The sequence below is a fragment of the Enhydra lutris genome, unplaced genomic scaffold, assembly GCF_002288905.1.
Source record: "Enhydra lutris kenyoni isolate GAN:26980312 unplaced genomic scaffold, ASM228890v2 scaffoldscaffold49, whole genome shotgun sequence".
NCBI lineage: Eukaryota > Metazoa > Chordata > Mammalia > Carnivora > Mustelidae > Enhydra > Enhydra lutris.
Genome location: NW_019154133.1, coordinates 9,907,227 through 9,932,432, shown reverse-complemented (window position 1 = coordinate 9,932,432; position 25,206 = coordinate 9,907,227). Strand labels below are relative to the sequence as shown.

General features: G+C 37.0%; 1 protein-coding gene across 2 annotated transcripts in view; it reads right to left on the bottom strand.

Moving 5' to 3' along the window:
* LOC111156774 (staufen double-stranded RNA binding protein 2) overlaps positions 1-25,206 on the bottom strand; it is a 318,514-nt gene that overhangs the window by 97,778 nt on the left and 195,530 nt on the right. For both annotated transcript variants that reach the window (XM_022517840.1, XM_022517841.1), the window contains one exon: positions 12,663-12,776. In XM_022517840.1, the coding sequence (XP_022373548.1) occupies positions 12,663-12,776 (114 nt within the window). The remainder of the gene's footprint in view (positions 1-12,662; positions 12,777-25,206) is intronic.

Below are 25,206 nucleotides of genomic sequence, written 5' to 3'. Positions count from 1 at the left end.
TTCCGTTGATTAAAATAGCTGTTATTCATCACTTCAGGAAAAAGCAGGAGAAAGAAAGCAATAAGTTAAGTTCCTGGGTTTTGACTATAGTCCAAAATTATTTTATAGGTCAAGTTAGTAAGTCACTTGTGTGCACAATATCACTGGATATACGCAACCTCTTAGAAATGTGGTCATGCTATACTAAGCATAAATGAAATCATGAGTCAGTTATAAAATACATAATATTTAGTCTTCCCACCACCTTCCCCTATAACTCACTGTTGGTTCTAGAAACTGCTTACACATCTGAAATGAAAGAAGTGAAAGATCACTACAGAAACAAGAGAATATTCCCCACTTAAAAAAAAAAAAAAAGCCCAGCTATGATTTCTAAATTTCTATGATTTCTTAAAAGGAGAAAAAAGTAACCTTTGCTACAGACAAACTTTCTTCCAGTGCTCTGATGAATGCTGATGTAGAAAGACTTATTATTCCCTTAGTGAATAAAATTGATCTCCATTGTAGAGTAAATCAATTCAAAATTCACAATCAAGTCGAACTGTGCTATAATATGGGAAGTATTTCCAGAAAACTGGCTTTCTAAAAGAGAATGAACTCTGAGTGACCATGTATAAAACAATCATTTGATACAAATTCAGAAGGTGAAGGCCTAATGTTTCTTTCTCCTACTCCAGGAATTAGACCAACAGATTTTTTTCTGTAAAGGGGCAGATGGTAAGTCTTTCAGGCTTTGCAGGCAATAGGGTCTCTTTCATAACCACCTCTCCGATGCTGTGGAGTGAAAGTGGCCACAGATACTACCTGAGTGAATGGGCATGACTATGTTCCAGTCAAACTTTATTTATAGGCACTAAAATTTGAATTCCATATAATTCTCACATGTTATGAAATATTACTCTTCTTTTGATCTTTTTTCCATCATTTCAAAATCTGAAAACCGTTCTTAATTCAGATGGTAGGCTCGACTTGGCCTGCAGGCCATAGTTTGCTGACTCCTATTCTAGTCCATCGATGAGTAATTAACTATTGGGAGAAGTTGTTCCTAGTGACTTCCTTCTGAAATGCTTTCTTTGAAGATATAACTGAATTTATAACTATGTATTGTGATACATGTTAACTAAACTTACTGTGGCACTCATTTCCCATAAAATGTTGTATACTTAAAACTAATACAATGTTATATGTCAATTGTATCTCAATTAAAGAAAAACTAAAAACAAAAACAAAACACTATTTGAACTACTGGGCTAATTACTGAACTATAAAATGTAAAGAAATAAAGATATGAGTAAATTCCTTAACTATAATACATATTTGTGTAAAATGAGAATTTCATATAACAAAGTTAAAAGTCAGAAGAAGAAATTTTAGTCATATAATCATGAGATATGTTTCAAGTAGAGGAGATATTTTGAAATAACTCAATATGAAAAAACATCAGTAAATATGAAAGCAATTTCTCAAAGCAAACATTAAAGTTGATGTGCCTTTCTAATATCTCTCTTAGCACCTATTTCATAAAAAGTAAATAGAAATCAAGTTATGTTTTGAATTCCGGCAGCTGCAGGACCTTGCAGAAGCTGCCAATGGCAGTGATCATACCCTTTCTGTTGAAACCCCCCCTCCCCCCACACACAAACTGCACTCAGCTGTGGCTTGCTATGTGTGGCAAGTGAAACAGCTGAAGTTCAAAACCCATATTGAATCTATGTAAAACAAAGAATGCCACAACCCTATTATAGATACCCTAGGATGATGATGACAGGGGTCTGTTATTATCCAATGCCACTTATATATGCCCTTATTATATTAATACAAAACTTTATTTGTCTTAGGTTCAAACCTATGAAGTTCAAACCTCTTTAGGTTCTGAGGACTGCAGTCCCCAAGGACATTTTTCAGTGAATATTGACTTGTATGCTACACTATGGGATCCTAGAATCAGGAGGCAGTCCCTTAAATCTGAAGACCCTGAGAAGGTTGTAAGCGTATACGTGATAGGTTAGACAAGTTAGAGGATACAAACACAAATTCATGGAAATATATGATGGATTCTTAATGACAGTTATATATATTCAGAGTATGTAAATATTCGGAGGTCAACATATGCAAGTTCCAGAATGCTTTCACAAATAATGTCCTTATAAGGCCATCACGAGAGAAAGCATACTCGGTCAAAGATTGTATTTCTCTCACTAATTCTACCAAATCCAAGTTACTCTCATTTTCTTCAAAATTCATTCAATTCAATTCCAATCTATTAACATGAATTGAGTGTCTTTTATGTGCCAGAGCACAGGCATGGAGAGTATTAAGGTGAATGAGACACTGCCCTGTACCTCACAGAGGTCACTGCCTAATGAGTAGATCAATAAGAAAAACAATGGGAAGACAGTTTGATAAGTTGAATAGTGGAATAATCTAGAAAGTAGGTTTGGGGAAGACCTGTTGACTGGAGTGACAGCTTGGTTGGATCTGACAGACACAACAATTAAAGTTCCTCTTATGAGAAAGGACAGAATGGCCCAAACAGAGGGAAGATGTAGAAACAAAGATACAGATGCAAGCAAGCATGAGATACGGAAACTCAAAAGTGCCAGAACATGAAGTGTGGGTATAAGTTAGGTACAGGGCAAATGGTGAAGGAAGAGAAAGGAGACAAAGGTAGGGACAAAATCATAATGCCCACAGACCTGCACTGTGCTAAACACATGTGGCTATTGAGCACCTGAAGTGTGGCTCATCCAAAATGAGATATATATGAAGAAAGATTAAATACCTCAATAATTTTAGAAGTTGATTATATGTTGAAGTGATACTTTAGATATATTGGGTTAAATTACATATATTATATTATATATATATTTTATATATATATATATATATATCTCCAATATACCCAAAATATATATTTAAAATATATATTTAATATATAGTAAATATATTTAATGTAAATTTTAAGATTTTATTTATTTATTTGAGAGAGAGAATGAGAGAGAGAGAGAGCATGAGAGAGGGAACATCAGAGGGAGAAGCAGACTCCTCACTTAGCAGGCAGCCCAATGCAGGACTTGACCCAAGCCAAAGGCAGTTGCTCAACCAATTGAGCCACCCAGATGCCCCTAAATAAAATATATTAAGATAAAGTTTACCTGCTTTTTTTTTTAAAGTTTTTTAATGGGTTTAGTAGAAAACTTAAAATTGTATTTATGGCATCTAATTCCTCATTTAAACTTATGGTGATCTTGAAGCATCTGGGTGGCTCAGCTGGTTAGGCAGCAGACTCTTGATTTTGGCTTCATCATGATCTTGATTCAGGACATGATCTCAATGTTCTGGGATCGAGCCCCAGGTCATCAGACTCTGCGCTCACTAGGGAGTCTGCTTCAGGCTTCTTTCTTTCTCTCTGTCCCTCCTCCTACTTGCTCACTCTCTCTCTCAAAAACATAAGTCTTAAAAAACAAACAAACATTGCCAATTTGAATACCTTTTAGGGGCACCTGGGTGGCTCAGTGGGTTAAAGCCTCTGCCTTCGGCTCAGGTCATGATCCCAGGGTCCTGGGATTGAGCCCCACATCGGGCTCTCTGCTCAGCAGGGAGCCTGCTTCCCTTCCTCTCTCTCTGCCTGCCTCTCCGCCTACTTGTGATCTCTGTCTGTCAAATAAATAAATAAAGTCTTTTTTAAAAAAAAAAGAATACCTTTTATTTCTTTTGGTTGTCTGATTGCTGTTGCTAGGACTTCTAGTACTATGTTGAACAAGAGTGGTGAGAGTAAGCATCCTTGTTGTGTTCCTGATCTCAGTGGGAAGGCTGTCAGTTTTCCCCACTGAGGATGACATTCGCTGTGGGTTTTTCATAGATAGATTTTATGAAGTTGAGGAATTTTCCTTCTATCCCTATACTTTGAAGCGTTTTAATCAGGAACAGATGCTGTATCTTATCAAATGTTTTTTCTGCATCAATGGAGAGGACCATGTGGTTCTTCTCTCTCATGTCTGATTGATTTGTTCTATCACGTTGATTTGCGAATGTTGAACCACCTTGCATCCTATGGATAAATCCCACCTGGTCATGGTGGATAATCTTTTTAATGTACTATTGGATCATTAAGAATCTTGGCATCCGTGTTCATCAGGGATATTGGTCTGAAATTCTCCTTTTTGGTGGGGTCTTTGCCTGGTTTGGGGATCAGGGTAATGCTGGCTTCATAAAAAGAGTCTGGTTTCCTTCTGTTTCTATTTTTTGAAACAGCTTCAGGAGAATAGGTATTATTTCTTCTTTGAATGTTTGGTAGAATTCTCCAGGGAAACCATCAGGTTCTGGGCTCTTGTTTTTTGGGAGGTTTTTGATCATTGCCTCAATCTCGTTACTAGATATTGGTCTATTCAGGTTGTCAATTTCTCCCTGTTTCAGTTTTGGAGGTTTATAGGTTTCAGGAATGTATCCATTTCATCCAGGTTGCTTAACTTATTGACATATAACTGTTGATAATAATTTCTGATGATTGCTTCTATTTCCTTAGTCGTGATCTCTCCCCTTTCATTCATAATTTTATTAATTTGGGTCCTCTCTCTTTTCTTTTGGATTAGTTTGGCCAATGATTTATCGATCTTATTGATTCTTTCAAAAAACCAGCTTCTAGTTTTGTTGATGTGTTCTACTGTATCTCTAGTTTCTATCTGTTGATCTTCTATTGATCTCTGCTCTAATCTTGATTTTTTCCCTTCTTGTGTGTGGGGCTTGCTTAATTGGTTTTTTATTCTCTAGTTCTTTAAGGTGTAAAGGTGTAAAGAGAGCTGGTGTATTAGACCAGTGGAACAGAGTAGAAGAGTCAGATATGGACCCTCAACTCTATGGTCAAATAATCTTCAACAAAGCAAGAAAAAATATACAGTAGAAAAAAGACAGTCCCTCCAATAAATGGTGCTGGGAAAATTGGACAGCTACATGTAGAACAATGAAACTCGACCATTCTCTCATACCATACACAAAGATAAACTCAAAATGGATAAAAGACCTCGACGTAAGGCAGAAATATATCAAAAAATTAGAGAAGAACATAGGCAGTAATCTCTTCAACATCGGCCACAGCAACTTCTTTCACGATACGTCTCCAAGGCAAAGGAAACAAAAGCAAAAATGAACTTCTGAGACTTTGTCAAGATCAAAAGCTTCTGCAGAGCAAAGGAAACAGTCAACAAAACAAAGAGGCAACCCACGGAATGGGAGAACATATTCGCAAATGACACCACAGACAAAGGGCTGATATCCAACATCCATAAAGAACTTCTCAAACTCAACACACACAAAACAGATAATCACGTCAAAAAATGGGCAGAAGACATGAACAGGCACTTCTCCAAAGAAGACATGCAAATGGCTAACAGACACATGAAAAAATGTTCATCATCATCATCATCCTTTCAACTTCCATCAGGGAGATTCAAATCAAAACCACATTGAGATACCACCTTAGATCAGTTAGAATGGCCAAAATTAACAAGACAGTAAACAAAAAGTACTGGAGAGGATTTGGAGAAAGGGGAACCCTCTTACACTGTTGGTGGGAATGCAAGTTGGTGCCACTTTGGAAAACAGTGTGGAGATTCCTTAAGAAATTAAACGTAGAGCTACCCAATGACCCTGCAATTGCACTACTGGGTATTTACCCCAAAGATACAGATGTAGTGAAAAGAGGGGCCATCTGTACCCTAATGTTCATAGCAGCAATGGCCACTGTCGGAAAGAAACAAGATGCCCTTCAACAGATGAATGGATAAAGAAGATATGGTCCATATATACAATGGAGTATTATGCCTCCATCAGAAAGGATGAATACCCAACTTTTGTATCAACATGGACGGGACTGGAGAAGATAATACTGAGTGAAATAAGTCAAGCAGAGAGAGTCAATTATCATATGGTTTCACTTACTTGTGGAGCTAAGGAATAACACGGAGGACATTGGGAGATGGAGAGGAGAAGCGAGTTGGAGGAAATCAGAGGGGAAGACAAACCATGAGAGAATGTGGACTCTGAGAAACAAACTGAGGGTTTTGGAGGGAAGGACGGTCGGGGGTTGGGTGAGCCTGGTGGTGGGTATTATGGAGGGCACATATTGCATGGAGCACTGGGTGTGGTACATAAGCAGTGAATGCTGGAACACTGAAAAGAAATAAAATAAAATGAAGAACAAACAAACAAACAATAAACTCAGAGTGATCTTGGGGCACATGGCTGGATCAGTCAGTACAGTATGTGACTCTTGAGCTTGGGGTTATGAGTTCAAGCCCCACATTGGGCGATTACTTAAAAAATAAAATCTTTAAAAAATAAAAATAAACTCATAATGATCTCATTTCTCTTGCCAGTCAGTAACTAGTTTAGAGATGGGGTTGTGAATGACCCAATCCAACCCTGTGCCATGAAGGAAAGACAGCTGAAGGAGCTCCTGATATAGATGTCTTTGCCCCTAGAAGGAGACCAGTATGATCAGTTCTCTCATTTTCTTTTAAATGTAGCTACACTCCCAGTGACACAGAGAACGACTGTCACCATCTTTCCATGAGCCAGAGGATGAAGCAGAGCTAAGAAATGGAATAAACTGAGTCCTTACTGACATCACTGAGCTACTTTATCAACCAACCCTGGAGTTCACTCTTCCTCTGAACTTCCTGTTATGGGAGATAACAAGTTTCCTTATTGTTTAAGCCAGTATGAGTCAGGTTTTCTGTTACTCGTAGCCAAAAGGATCCTAGCTGATACAATTCATTAGGCTACAATTACCTCAAGGGAAAGGGACTATATGCACAATCATTTAAGACCATTTAGTACCACAAAAGTTCTGTATATAGTCTATAATGAATCCATGTGTTATTATTGTGATAGTATATATTTAATATGTGTGAAGGCTTTTACTTTCTCAGTTTTAAGCTATTGTATTACTGTAAGACATTATGGAATAATTACTAAGGGAAAGAGATTTTTGATTGGAACAAAAAAACTATGAGCAGAATTTAACTAATCAAAAGTAGAACAGAAATAACCATTAGATTTGTAACTTGTTACACTTTGTGGCTGTCCTTTCACTGAGAGGTCCGCCTTGAATTCTAGTCAAAGCACACACATGGGGAACAACTGCACTTGATTTGCTAATGTGCACATAAACTCTTACAGGTAATGTAGCACATGAAGCAAATATACAAACACTATAGTTTATACCTCATAGAATTATTATGAGAATTAAGCAAAATAATGGATGTAGATCCTAGCATAGTATCTAGTACACAGTAAACACATTTAATATAAATTTGGTTCCTGTTTTCTGTTGAAGAATTTTTCATTTCATAAATTCTAAGTACTGTGCTAAGTATACACCACCATTTATATCATAATTTCATTTTATGTTGACTAGAAGTCAGATTAGAGCAAATAGTAGTTGACATATGTCACACTTCATGGGCGAGTTAGTGCTTGGTTAGGTCGTTGATTTATTCATTTTTTTTATATGAAGCAAGTGAGTTCCAATGCTAACCTGAACAAAATGAGGTAGGCAGTGGTAAAACTATTAACTAGAAATTAACCTGCAGTATTTGAACAAATCTATGTCTGCTTACCCAGTATAGTTGAAATTGTGAGATTAATAATGCAGTCTAAATAAAGGTGAATTAAAAAAAATAAAAAGAGAGGGAAGGAAGTTTATGATTTTGAGGGTACCTAGAAGGTGACTGATGTTAGTAACAGACACAGAGAGTCAGCAGTGCTCAGTAACATCCAAGGGTGATGAAGAAAGATGTAGAAAGTGTCAGGCCAGAAGAGAGAGGAAAGAATATTTGGTGAATTATATCAAGCTAGAAGATTCCGAAAACCTTTCTGTGCTATTACAAAGGATTTTGCTTTTAATAATAACCACTAACCAATATAAATTTAATTTCCAAATAGGAACTACTGAAAAACATAGAGCAAAACCCCCACTAGCTCCATCTTACCAAATAAATGCGCTCTTTGCTCCACTAATGAATAAGGATGACTGCTCGTCACTGAAGCCACCATATGAAATCTGCAGATTTTAAATTTCACAGGATGATTAGCCTCCATTAAGAATACATTAAGTTAGTTATCTAGCTTATTACGAGGACTAGAAAAAGCCAGTTACCTTTGTATGCTCTAGTAACTAGTGCAATATTCCCAGAGAGTTATTTAGTCAACAAATGTTTGCTAAAAAATATTCGGAAAGAAAATCAGTATCTGGAATTTAAACTGTTTTTATTCTAGACAGTTAAACATTCTAAACTAATGTAAATGTATAGTATCACATTTGCTGTGATGAATAAAGCAAACATACATAGACCATTTTTACCCAGACACCACAGGGACTCCCAGGCAGCAACCAGCCTGAATGACTGTCCACTGCCTGGATGAGAGTTCAGAGTTTCCAAATGGAAAATACTACAGATCGTTTCTCTGAAGTCAGGCAGGCTTAGACACACTTTTTGGAGATTAATAATAATCCTGAGAGCCTGAAGTAGACCTTACCTAACCACTAACATTCAGAGAAGCTCTAAATCTGGCTCTAAGTTTAATTTAGTGCATTCTAAGGTGGATCCAACATTTTCAGAGAATGCAGGAAAGAAAAGGGTGTGTCATGTTTCTACATTTTTCTGGGGCCAATTCCGTATATGGGTCACTGATAAAGGAATAAATCTGGATTTTTTTTTAAGTTAGGTTTATTGAGGTGTAATCTAAATACAATAAAATGTACCCTTTTCAGCATACAGTTCTGTAAGTTTAGTAAATGCATACAGTCATGTTCTACCACCACAACAAGCTATAGCACATTTCTGTCACCCCCAAAAATTGTTGTGACAATTTATGGTCAATCCCTCCTCAGGCCCTGGCAACCAATGATCTGTTTTCTATCTCTATCATTCTGTCTTCTCCAGGTCATACACATTGCATCTATAGTATGGAGCCTTTTGAGTCTGGTTTCTTTCATGTCATGATACAACTGGCAACGAAGCCAATGAGACTGGGATACTGAGTGGAAAGGAGAGTGGTCGGAATTGCAATTGGAGCAGCAGAGAAAGCCAAATCACATAGGGACGTACATGCCATAACAAAAATTCTGGATTTATAGTAAGTGTGATGGGAAGCCACTGGAAGGTTCCAAACAGCTGAATAATGTGATCTGATTAAGTTAAAATAATTTTGGCTACTGTGTGGAATATACACACAATGGAACAGAAGTAGAAAGAAGGAAGCTAGTGTAAAGACTACTGCACAATTGTCTAAACATGATAGGGGGTGCCTGGATGGTCAGTTGGTACAGCTGGTACAGTCGGTACATGAGACTCTTGATCTTGGGGGTGTTAAGTTCAAGCTCCATGTTGGGTGTAGAGATTACTTAAAAATAAAACCTTAAAAAAAAAAAAACCCATAATAGTGACTACAATGGCAACACTGGAGGTGGTGGAAAGTGGTCTGGTGACAGATGTAATTCAGAGGAAGGGATACTGGAACTGGATGTAGCATTTGAGGAAAGAGGAAGCAAAGATGCTCCAAGGAGCTTGGCTTGAGCAACAAGGTAGATGGTGGTGTCATCTACCAGGATGGATAAAAGGAAAAGACAGGGGAAGAGGAAGAGGCAGGTTTGGCGGAGGGAGGTGGGAGAATCGGAAGTTCCATACATTTGGACATCATCAGCATACAGATGATACTGAATCTCTCTCCTCCATTCTGTAGATCTGTATGGACCTTTGATAGAGATATTTTTAACAGTCCTTGTCCTTTTACTCCTTAATACATGAGTAAATACACTGGATAATATATTTACTCTTTACTTCACTGAGTTCCTAGAGTTAAATCTAAAAATAAACATAAACTGTAAATGTTCAAGGCTAGATAGTTCTTCCATTGCTCGCCTTCATTTTCTACATAGATAAGAACCTCGTGAGTTTCATAAGAAGGATGCCTCTAAATTTTACGTATAGTTTTTCTAGAATACTTATTGTTTGCTCAACTGCATTGGCTCAAATGAGTTAAGAATAGAAAACATTTTGTAAGTGATCATCATTTTTCTTGCTTTAAAATGTTTTCCAGTATTTACTCATTAATAGGTGAAGCAGCATTTAGTGGTCCACCCTTTCCGACTTACGAGATCAAGTTTATTCTTTTGGTATGGTGAAGAAGTACTTGTTGCTTAGACAGACCCTCAGTATGAGGAAAGGGTAATGGCAACATAATGCAGAAAAGCTGCAGGATGTGGAGCAGAGGTTCACTGTGTCTCCCTTCCTCAGGGAGCCCGGTAACCCAAGTATAGGGAGGAGCACTGATCACGCCCCTACTTCCATTTGTACCTCAGAGGCTGCCAGAGTAGAGCATGTGGCAGACAGGATGACCACTCCAGTCACAGCTCCCTTCATTTACGCATCTAACCATCCATCTTCCATCCATCCATCTGACCATTATCAATGCCTTTCCTGAAAAGTTTTTTTTTACCTTAAAATTTCATGCAAGTTCATTTCCAATGCAACTGTATTTGCTTTAATATAAAAATAACTTTATTTACTTACCATTGAGTAAAACTGACATTCCAGATAGATCAAGTATAAGACCTCTATGTGCAGGTTATGTACTGAACACTTCATGGGTGTGTGTGTTGGGTGGGGGGTTCTATTCCTGCTATAGGTCTTACGGATTTGGATAGCAATAAAATGCCTTGAGGTAGAAGCATCTTTTTTTTTTTTTTTTTTTTTTTAAATTTGTAAAGGTGCCATACGGACTAACACTAACCCAGCGCTTTGTATACGTGGCCACATGGACTGGGCATAAGCCTGAGCCAGCCTCATTATTTTACTCCTGAAGAAGCCAAGTTCCAACAGGTACAGAGACAAGTTCCTATGGCTACTTCATGGAAAATCTAGGTTTGATCTCAGTCTCTATTCCCATTCCAGTGCCATTTTATAGCAACATGCTACCTCTGCTAACAGTGGGTTGCTCTTGCTCTTCTCAGGTGTGTGGGCTTCTGAAGCACTTTCATTTCTTTGCTTGGCTGAAGGAGAGGCCTTTGCAGGATGGTTATCTCGTGCTGCTATTGCATCTGTTTCTGCCATGAATGGATATAGGGGGGTACAGCAGTCGCTAGACTTTTTGGTAAATATTCAAAGTAGTAAAGTTGCTAGATTGCAGGCTCCACGACAGCAGGAACCATGTCCAACATTCCTGTCATTTCTCCCGAACCTAGCATACAGCTAAGTTATCATTTTATACAGGAAGTGTATTCTGTAAGTTTGGTTAGGTCCCATCCCTCTACTGCTGCTGCATGCTTTCCTGCAGCGGGAGCGTATGTCAGGGCCAAACTCGGAGAAGCACTGCAGTCATCTCAAAACTGCTTTCAAGGTCAATATGCTGTCAACTGCTTATTATTAGTTGGTTTCATTTAACCAGGAGCAGGAAGATCAGTCACAGAATCATAAAACGGTAGCACTGGAGTGAGTCTTGTAAGTCATCTAACCAACTCCCTTATATAACATTCCAGAAAACAGGGTCCTAAAGAGAGGCAGAATCCATTCAGGTAGCTGCATCTAACTTACGCTATGGTTAGTTCCTAAAACTCAGGTTTTCTGCCTAATTAGCTGCTTTTTCCTAAACCCCACAATAACTTGCCATCAATCAACAAAACATGATTGGAAAACCCACAATGTCTGAAACATTATGTTCCCTTAAGAGAGGTGTGCCCTTAAGAATGTCTTTTTTGAGTTGGACAATAAATCATGTGTTTGAGAAGATACACTACTATGTTCTTTTATTCTTTTCATGCAAGGGTACTCCTCAGAGAGAAGGAAAAAGATTAGTCTGGCAAGACAATAAGAAACTCTCAAATTTACTAAGAAATGGATATAAACGTGGGTGCCCACTGTTCTGCGTGTGAAGTTAATTTAGAAAGCACAGCTGGTTAGTCAAACGGTAAATTGTGTGCATGTGTATTTATTTTTACTCCAAACTAGAAACTCTATGACCCAGATCATTAGTTTAATCTAATCTGATGATTATTTTAGTTGAAAATATCTATTATCTTATATGCAGGATGCATTTTTAAGCTGCTAACTAAACAAAGGAATTTTGTTATTATTAAACAATATACTTTACAGATTTTTAGCCTTATTTCAGAAATAAAGCTTTAAAAGTAGAAACAACACTGGTGCATCATTTTAGTAATATCCCAAATTATGGGAGTAAGTTGATGGTTCTGAAAGTTCAATTATTTTAAACACATTCTGTAATACTCAACCCTCATCAACAGAACTACATGACTATAATACAGTGAGACTCCAGTTTATCTAGTTTTGCTAACCCTGCTTCTTACACGTAATTATTAAAAAGAAAGATAACTTGTAGGGCAATTATTTCTTCTGTATAAGAGAATTCTATATTTCAGTTAATAATGAACTACAAACTAGAAGTCTAAAATAATTTAACTCTCCTAAGATACCAGTTTCCCAACACAAAAATTGTGGATTTTTCAAAATTCTAGCACATGGTGCTAGTGGATAATATGTTAGGGGAAACAAAGCTGTATGTGTGCGTGTAGCTTCCATTTTTATGGTCTCTGATTTCTCAGCTGGGCCATAACGCAGCAAAATGGCAGTGGCATATTATACCTGGTCATGGCTGGCTTCAATGGAGCTTCCAATAGCATGGAAAGTCATCTGCACAGGGGCTAATGTCAGACAGGTCACACACTCTTTGCCACTTTGTCTATCACAGTAGTGAACCTATAACAGAACACATGCAATCTGCTGAACACCACTTGTAAGAGGGAGCCAGATGCAACAGGTCCTGTCCAAAGGCTCTATATTTCCACAAGAATTCAAATAATTTATGCAGAACACACTTCAAATATTTAAAACCTTATCAGGACCTTACAGTATCGATGGAAAATCTATTAATTCCATTTTAAGTACTTCTGAAGTTGTGAAAGAGCTGAGGAAATGCTTTATAAAATGTTTTACACTATTACAGCCAGTAGAAAAATTCGCAATTAAGTGCTATACCTGTCTTTGTAAGTCCAGCTTTTCATAATGCATAATGCATAAAAGACTTGAGGGTAAGCGTAAGGCAAAGTTCACTTGATTTCAATGGAATTTTGTCAACCTGAATTTTCACTCATCTTTGACTCTATGTCTGTGTGACTGCCACTTAATTGGTAGTGACATTCTTCTATTTCTACATTATAGTCTTTATAAAACCACTATTAAATATATACAGCTATCACTACATCATGTTCTGCTTGACATTTTAACATTACAATCAAGTAGAATTAAACTAAAATGATTTCTAATGTGCAGACCAAAATAAAGTTACATATTATTTTTCTTTTAGTTAAATAAAACCAACCGTTATTAAAACCACATGTAAGACACATTCCGTATCAGAAGTAGGGTAAATGGGAGTAAAGGGAAGTGTGAGTCTCTCTTCCCGGTGGGAAAATTTACATCCCCTCATTTATCTACTTTCACAGAAGTTCTTTCACGCAGCGCTTATTTTAATTCTAAGCTAACAAAGCAAAAACAGCATTACTTTTGAGATAAATTAATGAAACAAGCCTATAGAATGGAATTCCTACTAATTATATTACAGAGAAAACTGGTCTATTAGTTATCACTTGGCTCAACTTGTTAAATGTGTATAGGTCTAGGATAAATGCTGAGGTGAAAATCTTGAATTCGTGAGGAAGAAAATTAAAACACATATTAGTTCTCTGAATTAATTCTGACTGCTGTGTAATACCCTATATTATGTAATATAACTTTATTATAGATTATGGTCCATGTATATTTTGTCATGGAAAAGAGACATCTGACTGAAAATGACAACAATATGGATCTCAGTCTAATATTTTAATAACTGAACTTTTTTAAGCTGGTAGGGTTAAGATTTGCCATCAGTTTCCCTGAAGGTAGGGAAATCCTGGAATCTCTAAAAAGTAGTTTAGAGTTTAAATTGAGGAAATATACAAAGCTTATTTCCAAAGCACTTTAGAGATTTTATTATAAAAATAGTTTTTCCAAGTTAACTTTGGGGGAAAAGTCTTGACAACAGTTCTAAATCACCATAGTATACCTCCTAAGCAAACTGAAAGGTCACTCAGTATATGTGAGTTCAAGCATGTGGATGTGTTGTTTACTATGCATCAGCTACATATGATGGGGGAAAATGAAACTTATCACATAACAGGTTTATGCAAAAGCCAATAAATGGTGACACTAAAATAACTATAGCTCACAGCTGTTCATGGTACCGTTAAAATATGATGTCATACAGAGTGCTATTATAAAACATGCTTTTTAAAATAAAACCTAATTACCCTTTGACATCAGTTGAAAGTCTGTATGAAAGACATGTCATTTCCCTAAATATCCAAATTGACAGTGAATACACTTGTTAACCAGTTTATTGCAGTTCTATTCTTTCTTCTAGAGAAATGAAAATTACAAAGGACAGAAATACCACAAGACAATCCCAGTAGAAAATATAAACTCCAAAATGCATTTGCATCCATGGCTTAGATATCATTACTGAAAGAATTAACTTCCTCCTGGAAGCCTGCGATACCCCATGAAACACTGTGCCTCCCACAGACATTCAACACTGGTGACCACATATAACTCATACAGAACAGATGAATATAAAGATGTAAGTCTGCACACAGCCGCAAATAAAATGTCAGAGCATCCAGTGAATGTGACAGAGACTGCCAATTGTCCTCTAATATTCTTCCACAGTAATTCCGAGCTGGCTACATGAATGCTCAGAATAAAGTTCATATTTCCCAGGCTCCTTTGTAACTAAGACACCATGTGACTGAGTAGAAGGTAAATGAAAGAACTCCATTAACAGCTTTCTGGAAACTTAAAAAAAAAAAAAGAGAGAGATTTTGAGTGTCTGCCTTTTGCTTCTTCTTGACTCATTTTGTCAGCCCATTGCTTGGGATATAGACAGACATCACCATCTTTGACCAAAGGACAAGGCCTGAAACCTACAGATGGCAGGGTGGTGAGTAGGCAGGAACTTGGGTCCCTGAAGACTCCATGAAACAGACCCATCACACTAGGTCTGGAATATAAGCTTACAGACCTTTCCATGAGAAAAGAATAAACATCTATTTTACTTAAGTCACTGGGCTTTTTAATCATTTAAAAAGAACCTAATCCCCATGGGACTTTCTCTACTGCCCTAGAATCAACACCAGGACCACAGCCAACAACAAAAAGAGAGCTAAGAGCTGCCAACATTAAGGCTAGGCCTTATTCCCAACCCCTTAATAAGAGTCAGCAGAACTGATCCAACAATACACAGAAGAACTAGGAAGGGGGAAGTGAAGGGGAGGGAATTATCTTGATTGTCACCCTTATAAGAAATATAACATTTTCAATGAGTGGGGTAGCTCTAAGAAAAAAGTTAATACAGAGTGGGAGTACTTACATTCTGTCCCCTAGCAGAACCCATAGGTTTCCTTTGAAAACAAATCTTGACAGAAATCAGTATGTGCCCCTAGCAGTTTGGAAACATAGGAAAATAAAGAGATTAAGTTTGGAGATACCTGAGAGCTTGCTGAAGGAGTCTAGGCACACAGTGTGCCTGAAAACAAAATGAAAAAAAAGATGAAGAGAGATATGCTCACCCTACATATTCATGACCATGAGCCATGAGCCCTTGGCCCATGAGCCAAAGAGAAGCTCAACAGAAGCCAAAGGGATACTCAGGCCAAACAAAGACACACCTACCAACAGACGGGGTCAGAGGCAAGGACCACTGGCAAAGTCCAAAGGAAATATGGCTGTCCTTCAGGGACAGAGGAAACTGGAAGAAACTAAATGCTGCCTAAAGAAAATTATGAATGTCATCTACATGGAAACCAGAGTGGATGAAACCAGGTTAGGGTATCATCTCCCCCCTATCTTGGTCCCCTTCCAGGCCTCCCAACACCAGTGCAGTAAGGCCACAAAATGAAACAGATGGAGTATGATGAAGAGGTCTCAAAAGCCCCACCCCAACATCTATATTCAATGACACTGGAATGAGAGGAAGGGAAAAAGAAATCAGTGTACACCCTCCCTCCTCCAAATGTCTTGAGCAAAACTGACTGGCTTGCAATGGCTGGGATCAGAGTTTGGCATTTTACCATGAACTAGACTCAATTTTTAAAGAGCTTCCCTATGACTCTGCAATTGAACTAATGGGTATTTACCCCAAAGATACAGATGTAATGAAAAGAAGGGCCATCTGTACCCTAATGTTCATAGCAGCAATGGCCATAGTCGCCAAACTGTGGAAAGAAACAAGATGCCCTTCAACGGGGGCCCCTGGCTGGCTGGCTCAGTGGGTTAAGCCTCTGCCTTCAGCTCAGGTCATGATCTCAGGATCCTGGGATCGAGCCCCACATCAGGCTCTCTGCTCAGTAGGGAGTCTGCTTCCCTTCCTCTCTCCCTACTTGTGATCTCTGTCTGCCAAATAAATAAATAAAATCTTAAAAAAAAAAAAAGATGCCCTTCAACGGACAAATGGATAAGGAAGATGTGGTCCATATACACTATGGAGTATTATGTGTCCATCAGAAAGGATGAATACCCAACTTTTGTATCAACATGGATGGGACTGGAAGAGATTATGCTGAGCGAAGTAAGTCAAGCAGAGAGAGTCAATTATCTCCAAATTATCAATTATGGTTTCACTTACTCGTGAAGCATAAGAAATAACACGGAGGACATGGGGAGATGGAGAGGAGAAGAAAGTTGAGGGAAATTGGAGGGGGAGATGAACCATGAGAGACAGTGGACTCTGAAAAACAATCTGAGGGTTTTGAAGGGGCGGGGGTGGGAGGTTCGGTGGTGCCTGGTGGTGGGTATTACGGAGGGCATGTATTGCATGGAGCACTGGGTGTGGTGCATAAACAATGAATTCTGTTACACTGAAAAGAAATTAAATTTAAAAAAAAGCTAAACATAACTAGACATCAAAAAGGAACATGAATGGGAGACCTGACAGAGTATGGAGTAAAGTGGTGACTGGAAAAATATAAAATCATTCCATGTTTATACCTCCACTGCACTGAGGCTGCCCAATAAAGCAGATAAAATTATGTGAGAAAAATAGGAAATTATTGAGGACAATTCCAAATTAAACAAAAAGTAATAATCTACAGATAAGAACCTTTAAGAGATAGTCACACTTCACACACCACTCCATCAGCCACTTGTAAAAACAAGTTTGATACGGCTCTGTTCAGTTTCATATTTTCTTCTTGGACATAACAACATTAGAGTTCATAAAATTATGAATGTCAAAAAAATGATAATGTGCAAGTGACATTCTGAAATTCATCCTTCTACACAGAAAAACGCTTCCTCTGATTCAAAGCATCAGCAGAAGCCAGAATTCTTAGAGGACTACTGGCTTGAAATAATTAGGGTAATAAATCCCACTACCTCTTCAGAACTGACAGAGCAACATTTTCTGTTGCAACAGAGCAGTGTGTTTCTACAAACGTGGCCCTAACAATTCCAGTATGCGGTGTCACAGGACCTTGATTTTGATTAGAGAAAAGTGAATAAAGATAATTTTAGAAGATTAAAAAAGTCATCTTCTATGTGTACTTTAAGATTTATTGTCTATAAATCATATCATTTTGCCATCTTTGGTACTCTAAAATGTTAGCAATTGATCTTGATTTTTATAATGTTATAGCACTTGTTTTGGATTTATAACACTATCAAATACTGTAAATTGACATTTTGTTTCTTTTTTATGGATTTACAAAAATTATTCCATCAGAAGATGGGCAGAAAATTTCAATATATGTAAATTAAACAGTGTGGCTATCTTTGAAATGTACAAATCTATAATAGTTTTTATTTTAAAATAAGTTTTCTAGTTTTGACTTGTAATCACATAAACCCAGATGAGATGCTATAATTGTCCATTCTAATACTGATTTTGCCAGTCCAGAGATTTCTTTTTCCTGAAGAGGAGACGCACATCACTTCAACCATTCATATAACTTAAGAAATAAAGAAAAATACTATAAGCCTTAGAATAATTTACAGTAAAAGCTAGGTATGTAAATTTTTTCATGCCATTTTGAAAATATGAGAGGGCATCCAAGTGAAAATGTCAATTCCCTACCTCCTACCTCCAAAGTAAGTTCCATCAAACCATTTCCTGCAGGGCTGAAATTCCTTGATGTTGCAGGACTACTAAATATTTTACTAATCTCAGCGGGAAACTGGTTAACTGCTTGCTGTCAGATGTTTTTAATGGTCACTCCCTGTGGGACAAAAGTGAGGAGGGTGTGAAAAAGACCCATGTTTAAAGAAAGTTGCTCTTTAGATCACTAAGGAAAGATAAACGCCTGTGCATTCATATGTGATACCTAGCATAATCACCGTAGCAAGAAAACAAGTTTGATTAGTGCATCTCAGGTTCATGAACCGTGGGGTCTACTGCAAAGAAGCAGGCAGAGATCCCCTTCTAGCTACTGCTTAGAAGCTCTGCACAGAGAAGAAAAGGCAGCAAGGAGCTAAAGAGTGAGGGTGTAACACTGGAACTAAGAATAAGGATGCCATGGGGCGCCTGGGTGGCTCAGTGGGTTAAAGCCTCTGCCTTCGGCTCAGGTCATGATCCCAGGGTCCTGGGATTGAGCCCCGCATCGGGCTCTCTGCTCGGCAGGAAGCCTGCTTCCTCCTCTCTCTCTCTCTGCCTGCCTCTCTGCCTAATTGTGATCTCTGTCTGTCAAATAAATAAATAAAATATTAAAAAAAAAAAAAAAAAGAATAAGCATGCCAAAAACATGCTTCACTTTTGCAGTCTGCAGTATGGAAGACCTATATCTTTATTAACACACAAAACAGCATTCTCTTGGCAAAATGTGAAACATTATTATTTGATAACTATTGCCCTAATAAATAGCTTAAATTTATATTAAACATTCTTAACTGCTTGATGACATGTAAATCATCTTACTTATTTGGGTCAACTGCGGTCAACAGTAAAAAGCTACATTATGTTAGTTCTATATTCAATTAATGAATTAATTTATATGTAATAAAGTCCATGAAAAGCACTTAGAACAATGTCTGACTCATGATTAGCATTAAAATATGTATATTAGATATTCTTATTACTATTGTAACACATCATAATAATATAATAAAAGACATGACAAGATATATAATTATTAACAGTAATACTACATTAGGATAATGTCTGTCACTGACTTTCTCTAAAGTTTTTCCCAATCCTTTTCATAACTAAAATCAACTCCTTTGTAACTAAAATGTAAACATATATTTAACATGTTCAGTCGTGTACCTGCATTTTAGCTGTTGGAGTAATCTGTTTCATTCTGTATGTGATATGCTTGTCACATTAATGGCTCTAAAGGGGTAAGTGAATGAAGGAAGTCACATTATGAAAACTGAGACTCAACTTATAATTATCTTTTCTCTCTTTCAGAAATTCTATGCTTGGGATAAGCTTTGAAAATTACATGCCTGTACTTGGTATAAAATTTGGCAGAGATGTATAGATTTATGTCTAGCATAAGTCACAGATTAAAAATTGCATAGCAAATGCAACAACAGATGTGTTATCAATATTGTCAAGAGAGATAATTGCACTCTTACTTTAAGGGATGAGCATGTATGACAAAAATTCCAAATCTTTTTTCTTCGCTTTTCAGTTTCTACTCACTATGCTAGTGGAAGTCTACGGAAGAAGTCAATTAATTGGAAAGTAAATCATACACACACATATATAGTTATTTTAGTTTGACATCTCCATTGGGGGAAAAAAAAAAGCACTAGGTGATTTTTAACAGTCAATTTTATAGCTACCAGAAAAGAATCTTCTGTCTTTTGTAATGTGCACTCGTGCTTTGACATTCCTACATATAACCATTTACATATTTAAAACAAGACATGTTAAAATCTATAGGGCTTAAAACAAAATAGCTTTTCAACAAGAAAATCTTTTTCCAAGGTCAAAGGAAAATTACAGTTCCTTTAGGCAGTTAGTACACCACTGAAGTTAACCTAACACAATCTCTTCCCAATAGGGCCAACCAACTAATTTTCATGTATTAGAATTCTATTGTATTGTATTGAATATCACTTTAAAGACAAGACCTTACAAATCTTTTCATTATATACCAGTTTAATTTATAACAGCATTTAGTTATTTTTTTATAAGAAGTATTGTAATGTGTTACTTTCTACTCAGGAATTACAGATTTTAGAAACATACTATATTTGTTTTCAAATATAATTACATTCATGATGCAAAGACCATTGTGACTTCTATTTTCAGACAAGATGAAACAGATCTACATCTCCCTATTCTTCCTGCTAAGTACAAGTAAAAGCTTGGGATATTATGTATAAGACAAACGTAAGAGGATTCAGAAAGCAGGAGACAAGGAGGAAGAATCCCAGCTTAGGGATTTCAAGACCCAAGAAACAACAGAATGGTGAGTCTCTCAGTTTTCTCTTTGCCTCATGTGTCCTGGACTGTATGCCAGAGAAGCTGGCAACATGGAAATGACAATGGATATAGAAAATAATAATAATAACAATAGGGGTGCCTGGGTGGCTCAGTGGGTTTAAAGCCTCTGCCTTTGGCTCAAGCCATGATCCCAGGGTTCTGGGATCGTGCCCTGCATCAGGGAGCCTGCTTCCTCCTCTCTCTCTCTGCCTGCATCTTTGACTACTTGTGATCTCTGTCAAATAAATAAATAAAATCTTCTAAAAAAAAATAATAGCAATAATAAAACCTCAAGAAAATATGCTCGTTCTATCCAAAGGGTCAGAAAAAGAATAAATTAGCAAGACAGAAAACATTTAGATGATAACTGCCCTATTCCAACCAAACACCACGGAAAATATGGCAGACCCACCCCCACTCCAATCAGCAAAAACCAACTGCGGAGCTTAGACTTCTACCCTTGCTAGATTAATGAGGTGACCCAATCCCCCACCTAGAGTAGTGATTGAGAAGGCTGAAGGGGAGTCATAACTTTTACCCCTGCTGGATTCCTAGGCTTTTGTCTCAATCTAGTGATATTGAGGCATGCTATATCCTCTCACTGGAGTGGTCTCAGAAGTGGCATTGTGGAGGGTCAGGACTTTCACCACTTTATAGTTATAACATGCCCCCCTCTTCCCACCAGGGTGTCAACAGAACTCAGTGGAGAAAGTGAAATTTTACCCATAACAAGTAACAAGGCAGCACTCCAAGATCCCTAGTTGGTGCAACAGGGGACTTAAAAAAACAGAAGTCATACATAAGACACAGAGATTTATTATGCCTGAAACATCTAGGATTCAACAGTAAATCTTTCATTACACCAAGAACCAGGATAATCTCAACTTGAAAAGGCAATCATGAGATGCCAACACCAAGATGACATAGACGTTAGATTCATCTGACAAGTGTTTCAAGGAAGCCATTATAAAAATGCTTTTAAAAGCAATTACAGGGGTGCCTGGTTAAGTCAGTTAAGCATCTGCCTTCGGCTCAGGTCGTGATCTCAGGGTCCTGGGATCGAGCCCCATGTCGGGCTCCATGCTCAGCAGAAAGTCTGCTTCTCCCCCTCTCTCTGACCTTCCTCCCGGCTTATTCATTCTTTCTCTCTCTCTCCAAAAAAAAAAAAGGCAATTATACACACATTTGAAACAAATGAAAAAATGTAGTCTCACCAAAGAAACAGAAGGCATAAGAAGAACCAAATAGAAACTTTATAGCTGAAAAATAAAATAACCAAAATTAAAAACTAAGTAGAGAAAACAGAAAAAAGATTTAGTAAATTTGTAGATAGAAACACAGAAAATCCCCAACCTGGACAACAGAGAGAAAATAGATGGAGAAAAGTGAACAGAGACACAGATATTTCCAGGATCATAATGAAAGATCTAATATTTTGTGTCATCAGACTCCCAGGAGGAGAAGAGACAGTGACTGGGGCTAAAAAGAATCTGAAGAAATGGCTAAAATGTACTAAATTCTGGTAAAAGATACAAGCCTACAGTTTCAGAAACGGGGCAAATCCCAAACAGAATAAACACAAAGACACAACATAATCAAACTTCTGAAAATTACAGACAAAGAATAAACTTAGAAGCAAGCAAGAAGAGAGAAACAACTCCTGACCTACGGAGATGGGACACTCTGAAAGCAGTGTCTCAGCAGAAACCATGGAGTCATAAGGAACTGGCACATTTTTAGAGCGCTGAACGAACTGTCAAATCAGAATTTTCTATTGAGCAAAAATATCCTTAAGGAAAGAAGAGGAACCCAAAACAATCTCAAATGAATAGAAATCGAATATAAGTTGCCAACCTACCTACTCCTGATGTTGAAATGAGTACAAAAGGTGTTTAAAGCACCTATTTTAACTCTTCTTATAGGAAATCTCAGCAGAGAAACCAAAACTTCAAAAAGAACCATATGGAAATTCGAGAAATGAAAATACAATATCCAAAGTTTAAAAAAATTCACTGAAGAAGACACACAGTAAACTTATAGATCAATTAAAAAATATAATTTAAAGTTCAGAGAAAAAAATTTTTATGAATAAAGACTCAGGTCTTGAAACGGAAAGGAAATGATAAAAGCAGGGATCTTGAACTCCATTGGGAAGAAAGAAAAAACATAGAAAGGAGTAAAAACAGTGGTGAATATACAGTACACTTTCCTTCTCTTCTTGACTTTTCTGAATATGTTGGGCATTAGAAACAAAAATTGTAACTGATATGGTACTTAATGTATGTAAAGGAGATATTAAGATAATTATATTACAAACACAGAAGCATTTGGGGGACTAAGAATGGCACAGCATCAATTCTGTGATATTCTTACCAAAAATGTACAACCTCAATCAATCAATCATGAGAAAATATCAGAAAAACCCAAATTCAGGAATATTCTACAAAATAAATAATCATATTATTCAAAAACATTAAGGTCATGAAAGACTAAAGAACTATTACTTGATTGGAAGTATTTAAGAGACATCACAACTAAATGCACTGTGGGATCCTAGACCAGACCCTGGGCAAGAAAGAGGACATTAGTAGGAAACACTGGAAAATTTTGAATAAGATTACATCATCATTAATTTCCTGGTGCTGATAATGATACCGTGGTTGTATAATTGTTAGCATTAAGTTCTTTCTACCTTTCTCTAAATTTAAAATTATTTTTAAAAGGCCATTATAAAAGTAAACCTTTAGTGCTTCAGAATAAAGGAGATTTGAAAGAGGTCACATGCCCATTAGAGTAGATATCAGTTTTTCTGCGCCTATCAGGGTTTATATTAAAAGAATCTTCAAACACAAGAAAAGAGAATCAGTGGAGATTAAATTTTCTTTTCATTAGAAAAATAAAGTCACTGTGCAATGTGGTCCTTTCTACTTCTGATATGGGAAGGAAAAAAGGATGCAGGAAAAAAAAGTTTCTGGCATAAAAGCCTGGAAAATTGTAATATCCAAAGCATCACGACAAAGAGAAGTTAAAGGTTCCTCCTTAAGTTAGAGATTTTGAGAGAAAAAAAAATTATAATAGAGGCCTATTCTTGGGAATCCTAGCAATGGGGATGAAGAAACTTGAACCAAGAGATACCAATAAATGCTGTCTGATTTCCGAAAGCCAAAAGTAAGGTGCTGCTCAGGCTGCAGGAGCAAACACCATCTATGACAGATTATTTCTCAGCTACTTTTATTTTTATTCTAGGACAATATTACTATTACTACCTGAACTTTCTCCTCTATCATTAATGTCTTTACAAAAATTTCCACTGAAATTACTTCTGATAGGGAACAGGAACCAGTAAGTTATTAGGTTCTTCTTTTCAGCAGTTGACAAAAAAGGTGATAGAGAACCAGAAGAGACTGCTCTCATAACAGCCAAGAGAATAGAAAGTTTAAGATGAGAGACAAAGTTTGGAGTTTGAATCCAGCCAGATTAACTGCTTCAGAAAACAAAATTCGAAACTATGCAGAGGAATGTAATAGAATCTAGAGTCTCTATACTGTATCACTGACAATAGTCAGGATTCAATTCAAAATTACTTGACCTGGAATAAACAGGAGAAGGTGACTCATACTCCAGTGAAAAGGCACTCAATAGAGACCAAATTCAATATACCTGATGTTGAAATGAGTACAAAAGGTGTTTAAAGCACCTATTTTAACTCTTCTTATAGGAAATCTCAGCAGAGAAACCAAAACTTCAGAAAGAACCATATGGAAATTTGAGAAATGAAAATACAATATCCAAAGTTTAAAAAAATTCACTGAAGAAGACACACAGTAAACTTATAGATCAATTAAAAAATATAATGTAAAGTTCAGAGAAAAAAATTTTTTATGAATAAAGACTCAGGAATCTGTGGACAATATTTTAAAAATACGTATATATGGAGTTTCAAAAAAAGAGCAGAGAAAGGGTGCAAAATACTTACTGAAAGAAAATATGGCCTCAAATTTCCCAAATTAGATGAAAGCAATAAGTATAGAGTAAATTCGACAATGGCTCCAAAATTCCTAACCTCTATACCTTTTTTTTTTTTTTTAAGATTTTATTTATTTATTTGTCAGAGAGAGAGAGAGAGAGAGAGAGAGAGAGCAAGCACAGGCAGACAGAATGGCAGGCAGAGGCAGAGGGAGAAGCAGGCTCCCTGATGAGCAAGGAGCCCGATGTGGGACTCGATCCCAGGACGCTGGGATCATGACCTGAGCCGAAGGCAGCTGCTTAACCAACTGAGCCACCCAGGCGTCCCAAACCTCTATACTTTTGATTGTGACCTTATTTGGAAATAGGCTCTTCGCAGAAGAAATTGAGTATGTCAAGATCATACTGGTAGGGAGATAATATTTGCAACACAAATATTATATAAAAAGGACTCTTATAGTGCCATAAGAAAAGACCCCAATTAGAAACTTGACAAAGACATGGACATTTCACAAAGACCTATAATTGGCCAATAAGCACATAAGAAGAAGATCATATGGGTCATTAGTGAAATACAAATTAAAATATAAATGTGATACCACTGTACTCTTATTTGAGTAAGACTGATCATATCAATGTATGGAACTCTCATACGTGTTAGTAAGAATATAATATGTTACATTATGCATATTGAAAATA